This window comes from Diorhabda carinulata, chromosome 5 (assembly GCF_026250575.1).
Source record: "Diorhabda carinulata isolate Delta chromosome 5, icDioCari1.1, whole genome shotgun sequence".
Lineage (NCBI taxonomy): Eukaryota > Metazoa > Arthropoda > Insecta > Coleoptera > Chrysomelidae > Diorhabda > Diorhabda carinulata.
The window spans coordinates 26,411,324-26,435,131 of NC_079464.1; the positions used below are offsets into that span (position 1 = coordinate 26,411,324).

General features: G+C 33.7%; 1 protein-coding gene across 1 annotated transcript in view; it reads left to right on the forward strand.

The window, feature by feature from the left end:
* The window catches only part of LOC130894545 (polycystic kidney disease protein 1-like 2), a gene marked incomplete at its 3' end in the record, with an annotated part of 37,015 nt that overhangs the window by 3,724 nt on the left and 9,483 nt on the right, over positions 1 to 23,808 (forward strand). The window contains exons 3-16 of the mRNA XM_057801424.1: positions 38 to 240; positions 2,791 to 2,962; positions 5,230 to 5,457; positions 7,175 to 7,480; positions 11,042 to 11,278; positions 12,217 to 12,435; positions 14,332 to 14,472; positions 15,059 to 15,204; positions 16,496 to 16,696; positions 18,082 to 18,309; positions 19,507 to 19,587; positions 21,194 to 21,377; positions 23,212 to 23,355; positions 23,410 to 23,615. Coding sequence (XP_057657407.1) covers positions 38 to 240; positions 2,791 to 2,962; positions 5,230 to 5,457; positions 7,175 to 7,480; positions 11,042 to 11,278; positions 12,217 to 12,435; positions 14,332 to 14,472; positions 15,059 to 15,204; positions 16,496 to 16,696; positions 18,082 to 18,309; positions 19,507 to 19,587; positions 21,194 to 21,377; positions 23,212 to 23,355; positions 23,410 to 23,615 — 2,696 coding nt within the window. The remainder of the gene's footprint in view (positions 1 to 37; positions 241 to 2,790; positions 2,963 to 5,229; positions 5,458 to 7,174; positions 7,481 to 11,041; positions 11,279 to 12,216; positions 12,436 to 14,331; positions 14,473 to 15,058; positions 15,205 to 16,495; positions 16,697 to 18,081; positions 18,310 to 19,506; positions 19,588 to 21,193; positions 21,378 to 23,211; positions 23,356 to 23,409; positions 23,616 to 23,808) is intronic.

A 23,808-nucleotide genomic window follows, 5' to 3' on the forward strand; every position in this document is an offset into this window, starting at 1 on the left:
TATTATTGAAGCATAATATTATTTGAATGTTTTCCAGATACCTTTAACTGATGTATATCTTTGCAAACAAGCAGCATCTATTGCAACGAAAATTAGCCTAGACGAAATTGGGCATCAGAACCCTAATGTTGCCTGGAAAGCTACAGCTGTGTGTGTCGATGCGGCTAAAAAAACTTTGGATCATTATAATAAAGTCCAATTCGTTGGAAGTTTCGCAGAAGAAATATCCGATACTGGCGGGTTAGACTATATTTTTATATCGTTTGTATTAAACTAAAGTCAATTTATCAAAGAAAAATAGTAAAACAAAACAATGGTCAATCAGTACGTGATCAGTACCTGAGCAAATAAAATAAAAAAGAAACATTTCACTTCCAAAGAATCATGACAGTCAGAATCGTCTGAACTAGAGTCATCATTTGATTGAATTATGATGGGTTGTAAACAGGGTGATACCACATACTCATCTTCTTCTTTGATAACATGTTCAGCACAGTTTTTCCGAAGCTCTTAGCGTGTTGTTGTTAGAACTTTTTTACGAGTTCTACAACCTCTTTAGCCAATTCTGAATTCTAATTACATTTTCGTAACTCTAATTTTACGTTTGCCCTTATTAACTCTACAGGATTAAATATGCAATAGTAAGAAGATATGTTCTGTTCTTTGCACAGCTTTTTTAAACATTCCAATATATTCAAAATAATTTGCTGATGTCTAAATCTTTATTGTTAAATTCATATCTGTCTTTATTCGTCCATGATCTAAAGAACGCCCATGTTTCTATTTATGAACTAAATGAATCTCACCAAACGACGCCACTGCTTATGGCAGATTGTCTAACAGGAATATTTCAAAGAAATTGTGAACATACGTCTTCCGACACCTTCGGCCAATAGAAATGTTTAATATTATGTTTTCATTGGTAATCAGTGGAGATGAAAAATTTTGACACACATTGATCAAGTCCACGTGGACGGTTTGTTAGATGGAGATAAGAAAAATGAATTGGAACTGCATGAATTATTCTCTATAACAGGGGTAGGCAACGCGGTGCCCGGGGGCGTCATGGATCGATTTTTAATGCGACCTCGTCAGAACCAGAGGAATTAACTTACTCTTGTCAAAAGGCGATATATAGAGTAGTCAGTTGAGTTTAGGAATATGCATAGATTAGCAGTTTGCTAGCCTTGAGCGTATCTAATAACACGCACGTAGTTTTCGTTAGTGTGTGATCGTATTTCGAATAGACCACGCGTGGACCGTGCATTCAAAACTACCAGGTAACCGAAATAGTTCTTTTCTTTCAAAACCCTTCATGGATAAATGTAAAAGAAAAAGAATATCTATATTGTTTCGTTGATTACAAAAGGAAGTGTATTTGTTTGTTGTGTAATAATAGTGTTGCGATTCCCGAGCAAAGTAATATTGAACGACATTTTGAAACCGTTCATACCAATTTTGATAGTGACTATCCAATGGACTTGGAAGAAAAAAAAATTTTGTCTTTAAAACCTTTAATTACTAACCAGCAAAGTTTGTTTACTAAACCACTGAAACAACATAGAGCAGCAACGATCGCGTCATATGAAATATAGCATTTGCTAAGTATAAAAAACCATTTACAGATAGAAAATTAGTGAAAGAGGCCATGTTAGAAGCTGCTGATTTAGTTTTTGAACAATTTAAAAATAAAAAGGAAGTAGTTTCAGCTATAAACACGTTGCAATAATCAGTACGAACTATTATTAGAAGAATTGAAGTAATTGCGGAGAATTTGGAGGCAGAATTAGCAAATGATATGGATTTTCTTTTCGCTACAGATGGATGAATCGACAGACGTGACAAATATATTACAATCAGCAATTTGCGTGAAGATGGTATTTTCTGATTTTACAACAAAATAAGAATTCCTTAAAGTCCTGCCATTAAAAGGAAGTACCAGAGGAGAAGATATCTTTTCTACTTTTAAAAAGTATATAACAGATGTAAAATTATCTGTACAAAAGTTATCGTCAATTAAAACAGATGGGGCACCAGCGATGACTGGTAAGAAAAAAGGATTTATTGCCTTATGTGACAGGATTCCTTATTCCCGAAATTCATTTCTTATCATTGCCTCATACATCAGGAAATGTTACGCGCAAAAACAATCGGTTTTCAACACGTATTTACGATATTAACACACATGCATCTCTATAAATTTACAGAAAACGTTTAATATCTAGATAACGGTATGGTTTAGGTATAGGAAAGTATACATGAACCTTTGACCCCGGCCTCTATGCATTAAAATAGAAAAAACCGGATGGTTCTATTTAAAAAAAATTAGAAGTTTGATATTTATCAAGTTAAGTTTTGAACACATTTTATACACAACCTGTATAAGATAAAAAAAATTTCAGAATAGATTCAAACACGTCTAATCTTGCTACAAGTAACTGAACAGGAACTATTTTCATATCTTTATGGGTATCCTCGTAAAAAAATAATTTATAAAGTTTTCACAAAAAAATTAATAACTCAAAAAGTATGCATTTTTCGGAAAAAGTTTTTCTACCATAGTATACTAAAATTTTACTTAGATGTCAAATATGTTAAAGTATACTTCCGGCAGAACCGGAAGTCGATCATCTTTCAAAATATTTTAGTTAAATCGTATCTGAAAACCGAAACGTGCAAATTTTCATGATTTTAATATAAGTATTTATTCATATAAAGATAGTTTTAACTCGTCGTTGGGTACCTTGTATAAATATTGTTAAATAATCAAAGAAAAATAATTTCCCACAGATTATTTGCTGAATGCACTCAAGTAGGCCTATCGACAAATCATGACGTACTGAAAACTAGACACATCTTAACTACGCTATCGACTCCTTATCCATTGCTGAAAATACACGCTATTACCGAACATTATCCAGATTACTTTGACGATGAAGGTGTTTCTAGGAATAAAATGAAGGTGTGTTTACACTAATTTACATTACTTTAATTTAGCCCCAGTTTTTCAATTATACAAGGGCGGTTTGAAGGAAGAATGACTTTTCAGAAGTTGACACCTCTTTCACAACGTTAATTATATTGTTAGTTTTCTTTACGTTTCTGATAATCACCTATCATAATTAATATAAAAGAAAATGTTTTTATTTTTGGGTAAATATGAAAATAAAAATATTAATTATTATGTAAAACGATTACACACCGAGGAAAAGTTACGTAAATCTATTCTGAAAGTGCTTCGTCTCTAATGGAATTATCTGTCAGTTTTTCGCTGTTTTTAATGCTGCATGCCTCCATATCCGCAGACAGAATATCCGCGTCAATATATCCGCGACATAAACCTAACCTAACCTAACCTAACCTAGGCTGCGTGCCTCCATAACTTAACCAAAGTCTAAACGAAATGAACAAATTGTACAAACGCAACGTCAACACAGACATACATTCCAAGAAATTAGCAGAATATCAAAATAAACATTTGGACAACCTTTAAACAGACCCCCTCCCCGCTTCTCGACCTTACAATACTTATCTATTCTAGAGAAATCGGGAAACGATGTCATATGTCATAGAAATTATAACAGGAATATATATAGCAAGCGGAATTTTGTGCGGATATTATGTCGCGGATATTTTGACGCGGATATTTTCTCCGCGGATATAGAGGCGTGTCACCGTTTTTAAATGTGACAATGTGAATGGGGATAATGATGTATGACCGGCAGGAACGGTGATTTACTCTAATAATAATACTCAATGATATTAGTTCAAATATTGAAATATAAATCAATGTTTTACGAAGATATGTTGAAAAATTCTTAGCCTACTATAAAACCAAACAAAATTTCAAGTCAAAATATTTTATTACTCAACATATTCTCCTCTTTATTGGATACATTTATTTCAGCGAACCTGCAATGTCTCTAAACCTATAAAAAAAAATGTTTCTTCTTGATCTGCAAACCAAACCTCCACAGCTTTTAATACCTCCTCGTTGGAAGGAACTTTACGACCTTTTGAACTTTTTTTCATGTGAGGAAACAGATGATAGTCGGACGGAGCCAAATCTGGTGAATAAGTGGGGTGTAATTCAAACCCCAAATCACGAATTTTTTGCATGGCAACATGAGATTTGTGTGCATCGGCGTTGTCCTGCAAAACAAATCACCTTTGGATAGCTTTCCGCGTCTTTTCTCTTTAATTTTTTTCCCTAGAGTGTCGAATAGTAATCTCCAGTTCTTGTTCTACCCTCATCAAAAAATTAATCATGGTTACTCCATGGCTATTCCAAAAAACTGAAGCAAGAACTTTCCAGCAGATTTTTGGTACACGAAACTTCTTAGGTCTTGGTGAACCAGAGTGTCACCATTCCATCGATTGTTGCTTTGTTTCTGGATAGAAAAAATGTACCCAAGTCTTATCCATAGTAACAATTCGGTTTAAGAAGTCTACATCGTTTTCAAATCGGGCACAGATCGAACGCGATGCTTATAACTTTACACACTTTTGGTCAACATTCAAACATTTGGGGATCCATTTTGCAGTAATTTTTCTCATGTCTAAATTGGCGTGAACTGTATGATGAACGCGTTCGTATGAATTATTCAGTGCTTCAGATATCCGTTTTAGTCCAATTCTGATAAAATCATGTCATGAACTGTCTCGATATTTACGGCGACTTACACAGAAACTGGCCTTTCCGATCTTCAATGGAAAAGTTACCTCTTTTGAAACTTGCTGTCCAATTTTTCACGGTCGTATACGAAAAACATTGATCACCAAGAGTATTAAGCATATCTTCCTAAATCTGCTTACCTCTTAAACCTTTTAAATACAGGTATTGGATGATGGCTTTCTTTTAATTTATTGCGCAGCTCTGGTTTACTTTTTTTACGTCAAACTTTACACTGACACTATTAAATTATTGTTCGTTGCTATGGTAATGCAATATTTTGTTTATGCCGGGAACTGGTCTATGCTAACTAGATATCAATACATCCTCGTATATGAATAACTCACTAATTGAAGAATTATTATTTCTACGATTCAATTTGTTTCAATTCAATACCAGGATTTGAAGACACTTGTTTAATTTCAATTCTAGTATTTTTTTTGTACCACTCTGCTTCGAAATTACATTAAACTCATTTTCGATTTGGCAACTCTTTACTTAAAATTTCTTATCTCTCGTTAGATATGATAATAACAATATAATAATTAAAATTTCAGTTGGAACGTTCTTGTCAGAACTTGATAAGTTTATGTGCATTGAGTACCGAATTACTTGTCACTCCTCTTTCTCCATATCAAGACGGAAGCATCTCCAAGTATGATCTCTTAGAAGTTATAGCAATCAAAAAATTTGGAAAAGATTTACAAGATTTCTCCATTAGTTCTTTGGGTACTGAAGTACAACCATCGAAAGATTTTCTAAATTCTAAAGAAGTGGAAATTTCTGTACGTACTTTTCTACTTTATATAAGGGTTAAAATTGAAGGGAACGATTTATTTAGAAAAATTCGTCAATCCGCAGCTCATAGTACACAACGTTAGCAATCAATAACCTAAAAATTTAACAGCTAGTTATTTTTTAATGTTTTTTTCATATTATACTTGTTATAAGAAATATTTTTACTTATTTTCTAGTTTAATTACTTATTAGTCGTATCATGTATTTTGAGCTTAAATGAATATTTTTTGTTCATTATTAATATTGATGTAGGATTGAGATTATTGCTCTACTCCATCCTAGAGCCACGCACGAAACACGAGTTCTCTTCAGCAGCCTAAAGCCGACAATAACAGTCGAGTCTTTCTATATCCTATATTCTAGTCTCAAAATCTAAACACATGTGCAAGTTTGAACCAGGCGTATAGATATCGTACAGTTTAGCACATGCTTCAGCTTGAAGAGGAATGAGAAGGGGTATATAAAGAGGTGGAGGATTTTTTGCTAAAATACACATACTTATTTCTAACAATATTGAATTAAAGCTCGTATGGGCATACACAGGTCTTTGAGATCACTGGGAGCAAACAGCAATCACCTGGTGAAGAAAGGCCATCCAATCATGCTAGAAAAGTAGTAAAACTAGAAGAAATCAGAAACATGTATCTCTTGTTCTATCAACTGCTCCCAAAAGGCACTTTCATTAAGATGAGCTTACTGGACACTGTTCGGTGAACTACCATCTAAACAACATCGGAGAAACTCCCGACAGTTCTTATCGTTTCTACAAGGAATCAAATGAAACAGTCAAACAACAACTTTATAAGTACCAGGCTGTTTATACATAGTACTTACTTTGAAGCTTCTCAAAGCCAGAAGATGCTTCTTTCTTTCTAATAAATTGTGAAAGTGAACAAAAATCTGTTGACTTGGAAGATTCTTATCAAATAATTTGAATGTCACTGATTGACATAATTCAGGTTTAAAGTGTATGATTTATTATATGATTAGGTTAGGTTAGGTTAGGTATGATATGATAAAATCATTAACAAACCAGTTTCTACCGATATGCTACCACCACTTTATAGCAAACTGTTATTACTGACGGAGCCATACATACATACCGATGAACATCGGGGATTCGATTCTATCCACGTCTAAGTTAACAACAAATAAATTACGACCAATAGCTTAGTGGTTGTGTGTTATATATTAAAATTAATGGATCTTATGCCTGATCCAGATTTAGCGAGAGGAGGCAGGCAGGAGTGCTTGCCATCAACACTCTCGATTTATTCGGTTGCTAGCTACGTCTGTTATCAAAATTGACGCGAGTTAAGTGACGTTTAATCCGGAAACTTCACTTCACTTTCTCATCTACCCTCTAAAAGTCGCCATTTATGAATTTATCTAGATTTAATCACCCTTATATATACAATACAACAGAACACCGAAATTATTCAATCTAGTTCAAGTATGTATAGTTTCAGTTGTATTTACCTATACTATAATCCTCACTCTTCCCATCCCAAGTATCACTTTATGTTAATTCTCACGTTCTTTGACTCACGCCCGAAAAATCAGACGAACCGAGAGAAGAAGAGCGGACCGTCAACATTCTCCCGCTCGCGCTCCTTCGTGTAGCCTCGTGGAGAGTCTAGATCGGAGTATAGAGATAAATAATATATTATCAGGATCTGAGTAGCATATTTGCCTTGTTTTTAGATGTGTACTACTGAAACTAATCCCTTTATATCAATAAACAAAGAAAAAATAGAATCACCCATTGCTATTATCCAATTTCGTTCCAAAAAAGTGATAACCAGCTTTCATCATCCATTTACAATTTCCTTCAAGTATGCTGTGAATGATTCAAGATACATTACACATAAAGGGACAACCTTAAGACATACAGGCAAAACCAAAACTAAGGAAGATGGAAAATTTGAAGCAATGACCATGTTTCAAATTGATGTTATTAGAAATCAAAGTTATTTCATTGTATTTACAGAATTCAGTCAATCTATAAACGTGAGTAATACTTTTTAATTCTATAAAACATCTATATAGTCGTTAACACAGCACATTTTTACTATGCAAACTTCTACGGCTTTAAATTAATCACCCCTACTCAAATTATACTACTGTAATTCCAATTATCTCTATCCTAAAAGTATAAATATAACAAAATACAAGGAAAACTTACAGAAACCAGATGGAATCTTGTGAAACGGTAATTTTTACCAATGTTTTCATCAACTTCAGTGATCAGTCACAATGCTTGAGTGTCCATTCTTCTCTTCATTATGAAGAGTGGTAGTTTGACCATTTTTAACATACTTCATTCATCTTACTCTGTAGTGTCAGTTTGTTTTAATTGTTTGTTTATTTAGATGAAATTTTTACATTATCTATTAACAGAAACCAAGGATTTTGGAGAAATTTCTGTCATGCGCTATTTTCATAGCCAAAGTCCTAAAGTATCCTCCTAAGTTCTTGAGAATAGATTTAGGTAACATTGTGTTCATTTACTGCTTAGTATGATGTAATAACTATGACAATCAAGTTTAACTTTACTCAGATTTTTTAGGTAATTATTTGACAATAGTCGATCAAACTAAAACGTAACAATTATCGTGAGATAATAAGGGATATTATAGAGCAGGAATAAACTGATTACGAAGAAGAACTGAAAATAGCTGTACAGACAAAGAGTTCTCTTTAAAGAAATTGATAGATGTTGTTATTTTCAATGGGTTTGGGTTCTTTGTTTAGAAATGATGAAGTCCAAAGTTGACAAAATGTTCAGTTTATTGGACAGAGTTTCAAAAAGTACCTGTCAATGTACACAAAAATCAGTATCTAACTTTTACAATTTTGATAAGAAAAATATTCAAGGCTCTATATACTAGCAACTTATTTGTTTGTTCACAATTCTTACAATTATGTGAAGGAAAATTAATGAACAAAGTTTTGGCGACAAGATTTGAATACAAAACGAAACGAACATACCTTTTGTATCGTTTGACAATACTTGCTTTGATTAACAAAACTCTTGCTAAACAATCGTCGGATTGTTGCTCAATACTTAACAATTCTTGAAATTACAAATTGGAACACGTTTGCCTGTCGCCATTTCATTTCGCTGTCGCGTGAACATATCAAAAAGTGCTTATCACCTACCAACTTAACTGAATTAAAAATTAACATGAACATTGTTACGAACTTTGACTCTATATAAAACAAGATAGTGTAAGGTAACGATAGGGTCAAGGTTGGGATAGGTCGGGTCAGCTGTTAATTTGATCAATTCTCAACAATAGAGAAGAAAACAGAAAGAAATAGAGCAGTACACCTAATGCTCATAAATTTACAAAAGGCTGACGATGACATAGCAATATCAAAATTACGGTGAAATCTTAATAATACCAGCATTAATCATACGCTAGCAAAGATCATCCAGATCTTATATAAATATATGAAGTCTGCAGTGAAAATCGGAAATAATGTACCGAAATCCTTCAGAGTCAACAAAGGGCTGAGACAAGTATGGCATCTTTTAACTCTTTTCAAAATAAATATTTCAAAAGCTCCAACAACTTAGAAGATGAAATGTTAAGGAATGGTAATATCAGGTAATACGAAGACTGGCTATCAAAGAGCAAGTCTGCGCGCCTGATGGGCGCTTTAAACGCGTGGGGTAAAAAACGAGTAGTGCGTTGGGTATTTATATATCTTGTCTATGCACGTCCCTAAACACGTTTCCGTCACTATTATAGTATTTGTGCAGCAGCGGTTTGAAACGATCGGTGTTTTTTTCTGAAATGTCTGGTTAAATTGAAAAAAACTCAGACTCAGCCCTATAAATTGTTGCAAGAGGCCTATGCGCACAATTCTCTATCTCGTGCGCATGTTTTTGAGTGGTGTAAGCGCTTTAGTGAGGGCCGAGAGAGTACTAAAAATGACCAGCGCCCAGGTCGCCCTGCGACTGCTTCAACTCTGGAAACATTGACCAAAATCAACGAAATTTTGCGTGCAAATCGTCGAATAAGCATCCGGATGATTCCGAGAGTGTAAACGCCGATAAAGAAACGGTTAGTCTGTGCCAAAAAGCTGACCCCTGACAAAAAGATCTTGAGTCACCGAGTCTTCTCAGATTTCCGTGAAGGTTTAGAAAAAGATCTGCTTAATAGCCAGACCTCGTATGTGCAAATAACAGATATGACTTGGCACGCAAACTAAAGCAGGAAAATTGAGATTGCTGATGAACTAGTAAAAATAGAGAACCTACTTGTGTAAAGGAGACATACAACTAAATATCAAAATGAGGGATCTATAAATATTTTGACAAAGATAACTACAATGAATAAAACAATTTTAAAATTCTCGATTATTATTTGCACCACCTCGATCTTGCGAGATAGGTATAGGAGATATACGCAGAATATTTGGTAGATGATATAATAGAAAAGGAAATAAATACGAGGGTTGTTACTTAAATTTTGAGATATGGCAACACTTATCTTTGGTGATGAAGCCGCCGGGTTTTTCGAATTTAATCGTGTTCGCACTCCACTACAGGATGAATTTCGTTCAGGTATACTTGGGCATTAGTTCTACTCGTGAACATTCAATATTGCATGAAAATTAGGCTGTCAAGATTAATTCGCTTTTGATATCGGATAATGTGACAATCGCTCAAAAAAAGCTCTGTCGATGGATGCAAATATACGCTGAAAAAATTCAATGACGGTGCTTCAAAGGATGTCAAGAAAATCGTGACAGGTGACGAATCATGGATCTATGCATATGGACCCGAAACTAAACAACAATCAACGGTATGGGTCTTTCAAATCCAACAAAAGTTATTCGTGCACTAAGCACTTCGAAGCAAACGGTCACCTGCTTTTTAGGAATAACCAGATATGTCACCACCGTTCCATTGGAGTAACGCAGAATGGTCAATTCTTAATGCATTTGTTTGCCAGAAGTCTTCGAGGAAACCAGGAAAACCAATCGCAGAAGACGAATTCTCAATTCTCAATTCTCAACAACGACAATGCGAGCTCTCACACATCAGTTCAAACAAAGACGTTTCTTTTTATACCCGCAGATCAGAAATAAATTGCGAGGTCAACGTTTTTCTACACCTGAAGAAACGGTTGATGCGTTCAAATAACATATCTAATTATAAATATTTGTTTTTATTTGTCTATTTCAAAACTCGAATAGACCAATTGTACCGTGATTTACACCAAAATTTTCATTTTCCAATGAATTTTAAATAAAGTACAATTCTTTATACTATTCATTGTATTGTTTGCATACATTTCACACTAAATCGCCGTAGGTTTTAGGTTTTTTTGCCACAACAACCGCATATCTCATCAGACGGTATTTTTAATCGGAGCGTACATTTTGAATTTGAATATCCAAATCATTTACGTGGGCATCATGCCACATATTCTCTAAATAATCCTGATATGTGACAGCCCAAGGTCAAAAAACTATTGTTCTCATAGTGAATGCTACCGAAAAGACCGTACGCTAAAGGTTTAATAAATTATTTTGATTATCTAAATATTTTTGTAGATATATGTAACCAAATTTTACAAACCAACACCAGCTGAGTTCGAAGACAAATGTACTGAAATAACAGAAGTAGGTAAAACAATATTCATTGAGAATACTATGGATTATGATCATTGGGATTATTTAACAGTTGTGCCGAGTACTGGCAAAGCCAAAGTTAATTTCAAGTTTAGGGTATTCACATATTCGTGTTCCAGCTGGCAGGTATCCACACGATCATGGACGAATGCATGTGGGGTAAGTCAGTCAATTTATGAAACGTGCTTGGAAACTTAAAAATATTGGAAATTGATTATTGAACTTCAGTAAATGATTTCGTGTAAAATTCACTATAGGTCCAGTCTTGTAGACTTTGAACACTGCTGGAGTTAGCGAAAGAAAGTCTCTATCATAATAACAAGACCATGGAAGGCGGTTCGATACCGCAGTTACCAAATGAACATTTTTAAGTTAAAGTCACATCGTGATAAGAAAAATATCCTAGCAAGTTTTTTTTTATCCTGTGGGGTTCGATACTTATAATCGACTTGTTACTTCAAACATATTTCATACAAAATCTCTTTATATTTTGAAAAATATACATTTTGTGAATATAAAAATCATTCATCATACGTAAAAAATGACGCATTAATTCCAACTCATACAGCGCGGCCACATATATAGTCCAGTGAACAAGGTTTTTACCTCATATTTCTATCAAGACGCATCGATTTGCTTGAAACTTTAACAGTCGATAGTAAATACCTTAAAATACAAAGTCTACCCTATTCCGATATGTGCTTTTCCTCTGGGAGTGAATACCGCACCAACTAGGAGGTGGTAATTTTCCTCATCATTCTCCATATTTATTTATCTTTGAATTTTGAGAGAGTACTTCTGATTTTATCTTCGTCTTTTAGACACTTGAATTGTTGAAAGTGTTGTCAACTACTTAAAGACTGTTTTTGGTTACTAAACTTTCCTTAGTTTTCCAATTTTCATATATTCTGTCTAATTCTGATTTATTCTTAATGCTCTTTTCCTCACTTCTTTTACGATTCGTGCTAAAGTTTTTTAAAAACTTTTTTGTCCCAAACATCACTATATATTATTATTTGTTCTCATTCATTAACTTCTTTTACTCTAGAATCTTAGTAAGTTTTTTAACTCGTTGAACAATTTATATTTTATTGTAGAGCTCGAACGAATCAAACAGTGAGAAAATTGTTTGTAAATGCTACCATTCATCTGTATTTTCGGGCAAAATGAAGAACAATCCAGTCAAAGAAGAACATACATTATATACACAACATAAACTTGAAGTACAAGCTAGTTTTATAATTTTTTTGTCCGTTCTGGTATTATGGATTTTATATTGCGCTTTTCTAACATACTTATCTTTTGTTAAAGAAAAGGTAAGGTACATTTTGAGTTTTGTAAAAAATTCCTGTGAATAATCGGCTTCTAAAAAATGATATTCTAATATAACATCTTGTTATCTAATACTGTTAAATATTCCCTGAACTTTACAAATTTCTTAGCTTATCTTTAATTGATAGTACAGGCAATATCAGTATCAAAAGTCTTGATATCCAAATCAAGTTCAATCTCATCTACTCAGATTAAGCTAATGAGCATCGAAAAGTACTTTGCTGCAGTGTTATTCATGAATAGAAACTTTCAAAAGGAAAACCAATAGTTTAAGAAGGATCCAGAAGCTAAAATTATGGAAACAAATACTCAACATCACAAGGCTCTTGTTTAAACATCATACAAAAAAGAATGTCGAATGTGAGGAAATCAAGATGAAAAACTATATAAGTCATCCTAATAGTAAAGCAACAAAGCACTGAGTTTTTACGCCATCGACTCTGTTAATAGTATGTCTAAGAAAACTTGATAAAATGAGCAGATATATTAGTATCCTTAGTGTGGATTTCTGGTGCGTTAAAAAGACATGAAGAACTCAACATACTTGACGGGTTGGAGCTACTCACTAACTCGAAGAGAACAGGCGTAATAGAATCTGATGAAAACAGCTTCCGCGGGAGGAGGAAAATACACTTAGTGAACTAGTTCTACAATACCATTCCTAGAATAGTAAAAAAATATTTCTCACTGGAAGGCTAGCTGTATCTAGTGGTCATTATATACCCCAAGTTGCATTTCGAGGATGTTTTTATATCTAGTTAGCCTAGACCAGTTCCATGCATAAACAGTAACCAAAAGTTACGCAATAAATAAAAAAGAAAAAATATGTCCACCGAAATTTTGAAAATCGAAGAATTAGAGTATCGAGCCATCATCAAGTACCTGTATTTAAAAGGGTAAGCAGGTTTACAAAGATATGCTTAATACCCTTGGTGATCAATGTCCTTCATATGCGACGGGGAAAAATTGGACTGCAAGCTTCAAAAGAGGCAAATTTTCCATTGAAGATGATGACCGATCGGGAAGGTCAGTTTCTGAGTAAGTCACCGAAAATATCGATGCAGTTCATGACATGATTTTATCAGACCACCGAATAGTGCTAAAACGGGTATCTGAAGCACTGGATATTTCATACGAACGCATTCATCATACAGTTCACGTCAATTTGGACATAACAAAAATTGCTAAAAAATGGATATTTGAATATAGACCAAAAGCGTGCAAGGGTAGAAGCATCGCGTTCGATCTGTGCTCAATTTGAAAACGATGTAGACTTAAACTGAACCGTTACTATGGATGAGACTTTCTACGATCCAGAAACAAAGTAACAATCGATGGAATGGCGACACTTTGATTCACCAAGACCTAAGAAGTTTCGTGTACCAAAAATCTGCTGGAAAAGTTCTTGCTTCAGTTTTTTGGGATTGTCATGGAGTAATCATGATTGATTTTTTGGATAAGGGTAGAACAATAACTGGAGATTACTATTTGACATTAATGACCACTCTACGGGAAAAAATTAGAGAAAAGAAACTGAAAGCTATCCAAAGTTTTTTGTTTTTGCAGGGTAACGCCCCTGCACACAAATCTCATGTTGGTATAAATTTTCTTCCAACGAGGAGGTAATAAAAGCTGTGGAGGTCTGGTTTGCAAAGCAAGAAGAAACATTTTTTTTAAACATCTAGAGACGTTGCAGGTTCGCTAAAATAAATGTATCCCATTAAGAGGAGAATATTTTGAGTAATAAAATATTTTGAGATTGAAATTTTGTTTGGTTCTATAGTAGACTAAGAATTTTTCAATATATCATCGTACATCTACATCTAGGCTCAACAGAAACTTGCTATTCCAATTTAAGCCAACAATAAAATTTATTTCAGTATAAGAGACAAGATATTTATTTTCTGAGCGATATTCCAAGTTTTTATCGGTATGGATATCTTGTTATTGTGAAAACTGGAAACACAGGCACAACATCGAATGTAATGATGAAAATATATGGAACAAATACCGAGAGCAAAGTGAGTTGTTACTTATACTCTCTATAGAATATTTACTCACTCATTTGATCCTCATGTCTTTTAACTTCTACGGGCGGAAGATGTGGCGTTGAGCTTCTCTATTCTCCAAAATTCTATCCGTTTCTTTGGATTCTTTGTGGTAGGACATCGCGTGGTCTCTTCCCTCTATACTTAGTAGCTTTGTTGATTTCGTCCATCCAGATCTTTCTTGATCTCCCTCTATTTTTGAATCTTATGGTTCTGGCATCGAATATTCTTCTTTCTCAACTTATTCTTTTCACATATCCGAACCTTGATAACCATAAATCTTATGTATTATTCTTCAACCTAACCTTACCTAAATATTTATCCCTACATGATTTATCCCTAGACGTCTTCGATGTTATAATTTTGTTGTTCCGTTTATAAAACATTATCCAGACTTCAAGTATTCATGATTTTTTTATCTAACATCAGAAATTGATGATCCGATGTTTGTCCAAGTTTTCTTAATCAAGGGTCTTGTTTTTCTCGGCCAATTATTTTAACTTTTATGAATCAAGTCTTGTAGTGATAGTTCTTTATAAATATGTTTCTCAATGTTTAGGAACACGTTTTGAATTTTCCCGATCCCGATAAGAAAATTTTACGAAAAGGACAAGAAGATTGGTTTTTCTTTGCCACACAATACTATTTAGGTGATATAAAGAAAATTGAAATTTGGTTTGATTCGGTAGGATATAGACCATCCTGGTAATAAAATTACTTATAATTTACATTGATTTTTATCAATAAATGGTGTTCCAAAATTATCTTTACAACTTCATAAATTCATAACTTCGCACATAAACAACTCTCTTTTGCATGTACTCCGTATTACTGCATTTGATAAATTTGTTTTTTCAATAGGCTGAACAGTTATAAGTGAAGATGTGGACACCACAACAGAAAGCTCAATGCGTGTCATGGTTCATAGAGACGAAATCAGATTCACAGGTTCAAAGGAATTTCAGGACAACATTCCAAAGAGACCCACCATCCGGACCCTCCATCCGTACATAGCACACAAGCTTCATGAGCACCGGATCAGTATTGCATAAAAGTGGAGCCGGACGACCCAGGACAATCCGAAAACTTCAATTCGTCAAGTTTCAAGGCAACTCCAAATGCCCACAACCACAATCTCCACAGGGTTGTTCATCAACAGTTGCGTCTGTATGCCTATAAGGTACAGTTGCTACAGGCACTGTTACCAACAGGTCAACTAAAATGTGTAGAATTTACCGTAGACTTGTTACAATTATTGATCATGATTAAGATTCCTTGAAAAAGGTGTGTTTTAGTGATGAGGCCACGTTCCATGTATCTGGTACAATAAACCGCCAAAACATACGAATTTAGGATTCTGAGACTCCTCATGCAGTAGTTGAGCTTCAACGAGACAGCCCAAAGGTTAATATGTGGTGTGAGCTTATGCACAACAAAATCATTGGACCTTTCTTCTTCATAGAAACCACAGTTACTGGCTACCTTTACCTGGATATGCTTCAAAACTTTACTCTTCCTCATTTGGAAGAATTACACAGGTGATTGTTTACTTCCAGGATGGTGCATTACCACACTGGTTGATAGCAGTTCAGGAACACCTCAACGAAACTTTTCCCAACCGATGGATTGGACGAGATGGCCCAATTCCATGGCTACCAAGGTGTTCGGACATAACAACCCTCGACTTCTTCTTTAAAGGATATTGTTCACCGGACTTCGGTTCATGACATTGATGATTTGAAACGCCGCATTACACAAGCCTTTTAGTAGAATCACAGGCGACATGTTACAGCGTACCTAGCTTGAAATTGATTACAAACTGGAAGTGCTTAGGGCCACCAATATTGCGCATGGTGAAGTGTTCTAAAAAACTTTATTAGTTGCAGTAATACATGCTAAAGACAGAATATAAATATCTTGTTTATTTTCGAAGTTATGAATTTTTGAAGTTGTAAAGATAATCTTGGAACACGCTGTATTTTCTTCACATTTCTAGGGAATGTCTGGAAATTGAAGTTGTAGATCTTCAGTTACAGAAGAATTGGTTATTTGAAATAAATTTCAAATTCGATATAAAAAATTCTGAAAATCATGTTTTCACAGCTAAACCAAGGAACACAGAACGTTTGTCAAAACGCGGAATATTCTTGAAAAAAATGAAAACGGGATTTCGGGGACCACACCCATGGAACATTTTGTGAGTGTTTCAGCATTTTAAATGGTCATCAAGTTAATATTTCAAAATGTAAATTTTAATATTTGATTCTCAAAATTTATTAAGATGAACATAGGAATTCCCTAACAAAGTCGCAAACGTTAAATAATCAAAGAACAATCACCTGTGCACTTATATAAATTAAATAAAAAATTTGTGTACGGGTTTTACCTCATAAAAGGTAAAAGTCTATAGATTTGTGAGGAGAATACCGTAATTTTTTAGTGAGATTTGATAGAAATTATTATTATAAAAGTGAGTCTAGAATTGATTTGTGAGACTGATACCATTATTTTTACATGAGATTTGACAGAAATTTACTATCCAGTATAAATTAAAATGGATTCAAATTGTCAATTGACTGATTTAAGCAAAAGAAATGCCCGCCATTTCTATATGTATGAGACTGAAATTATGGTCAAATACAATATAAGAAATATGTAAGTAGAAATTTTATTATTCTCATACATATTTCTTATATTATAATTGACCCTAATTTCAGTCCCAGACGATGAATACATAAGTATTCGAAAGCTCGGAAAATATATTAAAGTTAGTCCATTTTGGTGTTTCATTGCCACGTTCCTAAAAAGATACCACTTAATTTACTTTGATTTAGCAACGAATCTGAAGGTTTATTGAATTCTTCGAATGAAGTGGGAGGTCGATATAAAATTACTTTCTTTATAAACTTGAATGTTGGAATAAATAAATAAGAAGTGTGTACTGTGCCACAATACGTGAACATAGGAATATTCAAAATTTTTGAAGAAAAACAACAGAATGGCATGTTACAATTTTTTACCACAAGGCCAAACAAAAAAGCAAATTTTTACTGTGAAAATGTGTTATTTTTCTCCACGATAATGACCAAATTAAAATTACGAATGTGGCATAAACGCCTACAAGAAATTTGCTGGGATATGTTTGATCATACTCCGTACAGCATGGGTATCGCTCCTAGTAACAGAGAGACAATCCCTTAAAACGGAGTCGAGAAAATACTACAATTAAGTAAAGTGGAAGCAAAAACCTAAGTTAGGGTACGCCGAAATCGGTTATCACGGATACAACACAGACAGGTTCTCTTATTGTTAAAAAAAACCACAATTTTGAACTAAAGAAAGAGCATTGAAAAGTGATCATCCAAACAATTACTACCGACGAAATCTCCCCATTCTTAGTAAGTGGTAAGAGAGGTTAATGTAAGAAGATAATTACAAGTGAAGTTAAAAATACAAACTCAATCAAAACATGATGAATGCTATAAATCAAATTTTCTGAGTAATCTGACCAAGTCCCTTTTTCATACATAGGATATATCTATTTTGAATAAGTTTATGTTTATCTAATATTCAATTTTTTAGCTATAAAGAAACGTCTCTGAGTAATATCGAGAGATTAACCATCATGTTATCAATTTTTATAACGATATATAACATAGTTTTGATGTTTTACGGCCTTCCAGCTTTCAAACAAAACGATGGCCTAGACTATTTCTGTGAGTACCAGTTTGACGCGAAGATAATTTGGGCAACAGTTGCTGCATCAATTTTAACGTTTTTAATCCATTATCCTCTAGTTTATTTGCTAAGGTAAATAATTATAATAATATAATATAATAAAATAACAGGAGTTCTATCAGGGCACTGTCGCGTCAAGAAACACCTGAAGATGCTAAAGCTAGCAGATAATGCGGCGCGCAGATTTTGTTGTACAAAGGACGAAACCTCTATCCACATTCTCAATGTAAAACACTACGTTAGTCCAGAGCACTACACCTGGAAACTTATTAACGAAGATATCTTGCAAATACCGCTATCCCACATTCTGGATTTTTTAAAAGGAGTGGGATGGATGGATCAACTGTAAACTCTGGGTTCCCTAGTATCGCAACAAGAAAGGAGAACACAGTAGATCCTTTGGGTCGCAGTGAATATGAAATGCCGCATCTTTGTATCTGTCACAATATAGTTCCCTCTACATTAAGTTATGACCGACTCCGGCAGATGTCGGGCTTTCGTCTAGCCGTCACAATATTTAAAAATTGTGGTTTTTAGTCACTGATTGGTTATAAATAGGGTAATTTGTCTTTTTGTGAACGTTTGTGCGTGATTCTGCGCAATTAGGCAATCTAGAAAACAGCTGATATACTGGCGATCAGGGGTAAACAAGCTTTTCTTGGTTTTTCGGTAGTGAGACTTGATTTATAGTTTTTTTCGTTTCATGGTGTTAATAGCACTCCGTAGATACTTATTAGATCTGTTTCAGTGAAACTGATACAACAGAAAACAATTATTTTTGCATTAAAAATTAATCTGCAAGTAAGACTTCAAGAAATTTACAAAATTTATGACACTTCTGCTAATTTTATGCATTAATCATGGGAGTTTTACAATTTTCACTGTAGATTGCAAAGTCAGCACTGAACACAACACTGAATAGTGAAAAAAACCGAAAAAGCCAATTTTCAGGAGGAAATTTTGCACCTTTTTTTAGTAGCAATTTTTAAGAATCAGAAAAATTGAAATAATGATGACGAAAATCGAACAAATAATTACACAAAAACTTAAGGCAACAGCATTTTTTTACCTCACGGCGGCATGAGCATCAGCTGACTTTGACAATTAGTCAGATTACTCCAAACATTCGAAATTTTGAACAATTTGAGGTTATGTATCATTCAAAAACCAAAGCACGTGTGTTGATAAGATAAGATGATATGCTTTCGTTTTATATGGATGTATAAATCGTTTAGTACACTTTGGTTAAATACATAAATATTATTGTAGATTGCGTTCAGAAAATGGTGGATTTCAAAAACATCCCAAATTACACAAGTATCTGATTGACGTTAGCAATCGAATATGCTGGTGAGTATTCCTATACGGAACTTTCTTCATCAAATAAAATGCCCAATAATCCCTCAGTATAATTGAAATAGGTAGATTGATTTCAAAAATGATCTTGATATTTAATATTGAGTTTCTCCTCGAGGAACACCTACAAATATGAAATGGGTTCATAGAAGTGAAAGATGGAATATACTCATTGACATAGAAATTCGAACACGCACTAAAAATTATTTCATTAATCGATCAATATTTGGTATCCCTATCAATTATTAAGTTTCGTCTCAGCAACTTTTACACTCTTTCTAGACATATTCATAATAAAGTAATCAGAAGAACCAATTGGGTCCAACAAATTTTCAATTGGCAACAAATCCGCAGGAGACATATGAGTATAAGTTTATAATTATTATATTCTTACCCTCCATGACCAACATCAAAATCTAAGCATGATTTGGATTCATTACTGAAGACGATGTGGTCTCAATCCTGACTCTGAGAGATGCATCAATCGAAGTAGGTATCGAAAAATTCAAAACCTTCTCGTCTATAATAACTTCTCATTCAAAAGATTCTTCCATATTTCGCAAAAAGTCGATATGAAATAGCTTGTCTTGCTCATTCTTCGTGTGTCTCTACTCTATTTGCTCTTACAAACACTGAAATCAATTTAGTGATGAAATCAACTGAATTCGGTATCAAAAAAGTCAAAACCTTCTCTTTGGTCCTTGAAAACTTCTCATTCGAAAGATTCTTCCACATTTCGCAAACCATCGATATGAAATAGCCTGTTGTCTTGCTCATTCTTCCTGTGCCTCTACTCTTTTTGCTCTTGGAAGCAATCAAAATAATTTAGAGATGATATCAACTGGAACCGGTATCGAAAAAGTCAAAACCTTCTCTTTGGTCTTTAAAAACTTCTCATTCCAAAGATCCTTCCACATTTCGCAAATAGTCGATATGAAATAGCTTGTTGTCTTGCTCATTCTTCCTGTGTCTCTACTCTATTTGCTCTTAGAAGCACTGAAATCAATTTAGAGATGAAATCAACTGAATTCGGTATCAAAAAAGTCAAAACCTTCTCTTTGGTCCTTGAAAACTTCTCATTCGAAAGATTCTTTCACATTTCGCAAATAGTCGATATGAAATAGCTTGTTGTCTTGCTCATTCTTCCTGTGTCTCTACTCTATTTGCTCTTAGAAGCACTGAAATCAATTTAGAGATGAAATCAACTGAATTCGGTATCAAAAAAGTCAAAACCTTCTCTTTGGTCTTTAAAAACTTCTCATTCAAAAGATCCTTCCACATTTCGCAAATAGTCGATATGAAATAGATTGTTGTCTTGCTCATTCTACCTGTGCCTCAGAATCTTCGTGCTTCCTGGTGCCATGCCTTTATTATTCTATCAGCAATTTGTTGGGACGACAAACTAGCTTCACGAACACCAACACAGTTTGACGTCTTTTAAATTGTCAAGAATAATATTTACTGGGTGTTCGGGTTTTCACGTCATTGAGTATAACGAATGATTTATTTCTGAACATTGAAATCTCAGAAAGGCGACAGTACAGTTTTCTTACTCGTAGCTCTAAACCAATAATTGTGTCTGTCAAATTTTGTGTTTTAGGTTTATTTTAATATTTATAATATTAGTTTCAATGACGATGACTCTTTTATTCGGATTTTGGGTCCCACATATCACTAGCTTGATGTGGCTAACTACCTCAATTGCGAGTGTATTAGTGTATTCATTTTTATTAGAAAACCTTGCCCGATTAATCAAGGGATTTTTGCAAAAAGGAAACACTCGAGTAAGGATATTTACTATTACTCATTCTACATAATACAGTTCCATATATAAATAAAATATAAAAGACGACACAGACCAACAAATTTTTTAGATACCAGTGATTTAACAACTGTTCTTGGTTAATTTTCAGCTGTCGAATGCGAAATAGCCATTGTCGATCAGATTTATAGAGCCCAAAACAATTTCCATCTTGATTGGAGCCTTCACAAATTGTTTCTTTGACCTTAACTTGATATTCGAATGTTACAAAATACCTTAGCGAAAAAAACCAGAAAATTCTGGATGGTTCTTTTCTTTTAAAATAAATTCAATATTTAATCTTTAATATTCCATATTTAATATTTAATTCATATTAAATATGCAATATTTCTTGATAATTTTTTGAGAGTTCAAGAAGATTGCTGAAGGATTGAACGGGTATTTCTTCTGAATGATCTAGCTACGTCTGCTTGTAGATACGACGAACCTTTTTTCAATCATCCAAGGTCGCAAACATAAGCACATGTTTTAAAAATGAAATTAACGGCTCAAAATATATACTAATCTTCCAAATGGATACAATAATAGGCAATATAAGCTCTTTTTTCAAAGCCAGAAAGAGTTTTTTTGCTTCCTTGTGAAAGCTATTCCATACATACATAATATAAAACATCTGAATGATCTGGCTATGTCTGCTTGTAGATACGACAAACCTTTTTTTAATTATCCAAGATCACAAACATCAGTACATTTTTTAGACAGGAAATTAGTGGTTCAAAATATATACTGACCCCCCAAATGAATACAACAATAGGCGATATAAGCCCTTTTTTCAGAGCTAGAAATAGTTTTTTCACTTTCTTGTGACAGGTATTCCCACCATGCATAATAGAAAACATCTGAATGATCTAGCTACGTCTGCTTGTAAATACGACGAACCTTTTTTCAATCATCCAAGGTCGCAAACATCAGCACATGTTTTAGAAATGAAATTAACGGCTCAATTTTATTGCTTCAAAATTATTGGGATTGTAGAAGGTATGAAGAGTTAGAGAAAATTCTAACAATATAATAAATAATGTAGAGCATAGTATTCTACTAATTTTGTTGGACTGTGTAGTTATACATAGTTCATAGTTAGGTTAGTAGTCAGGGACCGTTGCGCACATAAGTATTTTGATAGACCCCGATTAAAACTACCAAAGCAGATATCTTTTGGAAAGCTCACACATGTGAATTCCGTGCGCCGTTTTTTCCTTTTCCATATTCTCTTCAAGTGGACCTGTTTGATAAGAGAAGCAGAAGGCTCATCTATGTATACTTTTGCTGTCTTATTCAGGTGTTTCTATCCATCTCTACAGAGTTTTTTTCCGATCAGACTACTCAGAGGATGTATTAGCCACATCTAAAATGGCTTCTGAGCTCTTTTGTGGTTTTATACAAACGAGCTGGACCTTGTGGCACAAGCCTGCAGCCTGTATATTGGTAATAATAAATTGACAGTTATTGAAAATTAATTGATTTCTGTTATATCGATGTGGTATATTCTAATCACGAAATATTCTTATAAATACAATAAACTTACCAAGCTGGACATATTTTCGAACTCCTGGGTTAAATAAAGCTTATTGCTTGTTCATCTAGCTAATTCGAGCTAAACTCTATAGTCTTCTCCACATTTGTTGAGCTATATACCGTAATATGTGGTTCAATTCATTTATTTCTCAGTTAATATTTTTCCATTTGGTGTGCGATTGTTTGAGAAGATGTTTTTAGATTTTTAAATGAGAATAAAAGACTAGTAATAACTAGCAAGTACAGTATAACATTTTCAAAATTATTTTTCAAATTTTCAGATGAAAAAGATTTTCAGTAAAAGTAATACAATCCTACATTACGTTGAAGCACAACGAAATAATTTTTATAATATGTTTGGTAGGATAAGTCTAAGACCGTATTTCAAAAAAGTTTACAAACCTTTAGACAAAGAATCAGTTAAGGTAAATAAAAGATTTAGAAGTTTCCATTTTTTTTATATTTATTTATTATGGCAGGAACGTCAACATTGGGAAAAACAAAAAGAAAAACTCATCGAAACATTCGAAGATATAATTATGATAGGAATATATGTGTTTTTGCTTTATATCATTTTGGTTAGAGACAAAGATCCCATGGCGAATATCAGTAATTTAGAAATGCGAGATTTGATAAGAGGACATCATTCAAATACGTATTCTGAACATATTTTGAGCACAAAAGAGTAAGTTGTTTCTGAAGAGTGTTGCTCGGTGACATTGTTAATATTGTAACATCGAAATGGGTCTTAACATAGCTGCACTGAACATATATCAATTAGTGCAAATATAAAAAAAATGTTTTCGCGAAATGTATGAAATTATTTTGTGTCAAATTGATTAATTGATAACAAATAAGTTCGACAAAAAAATTTGACT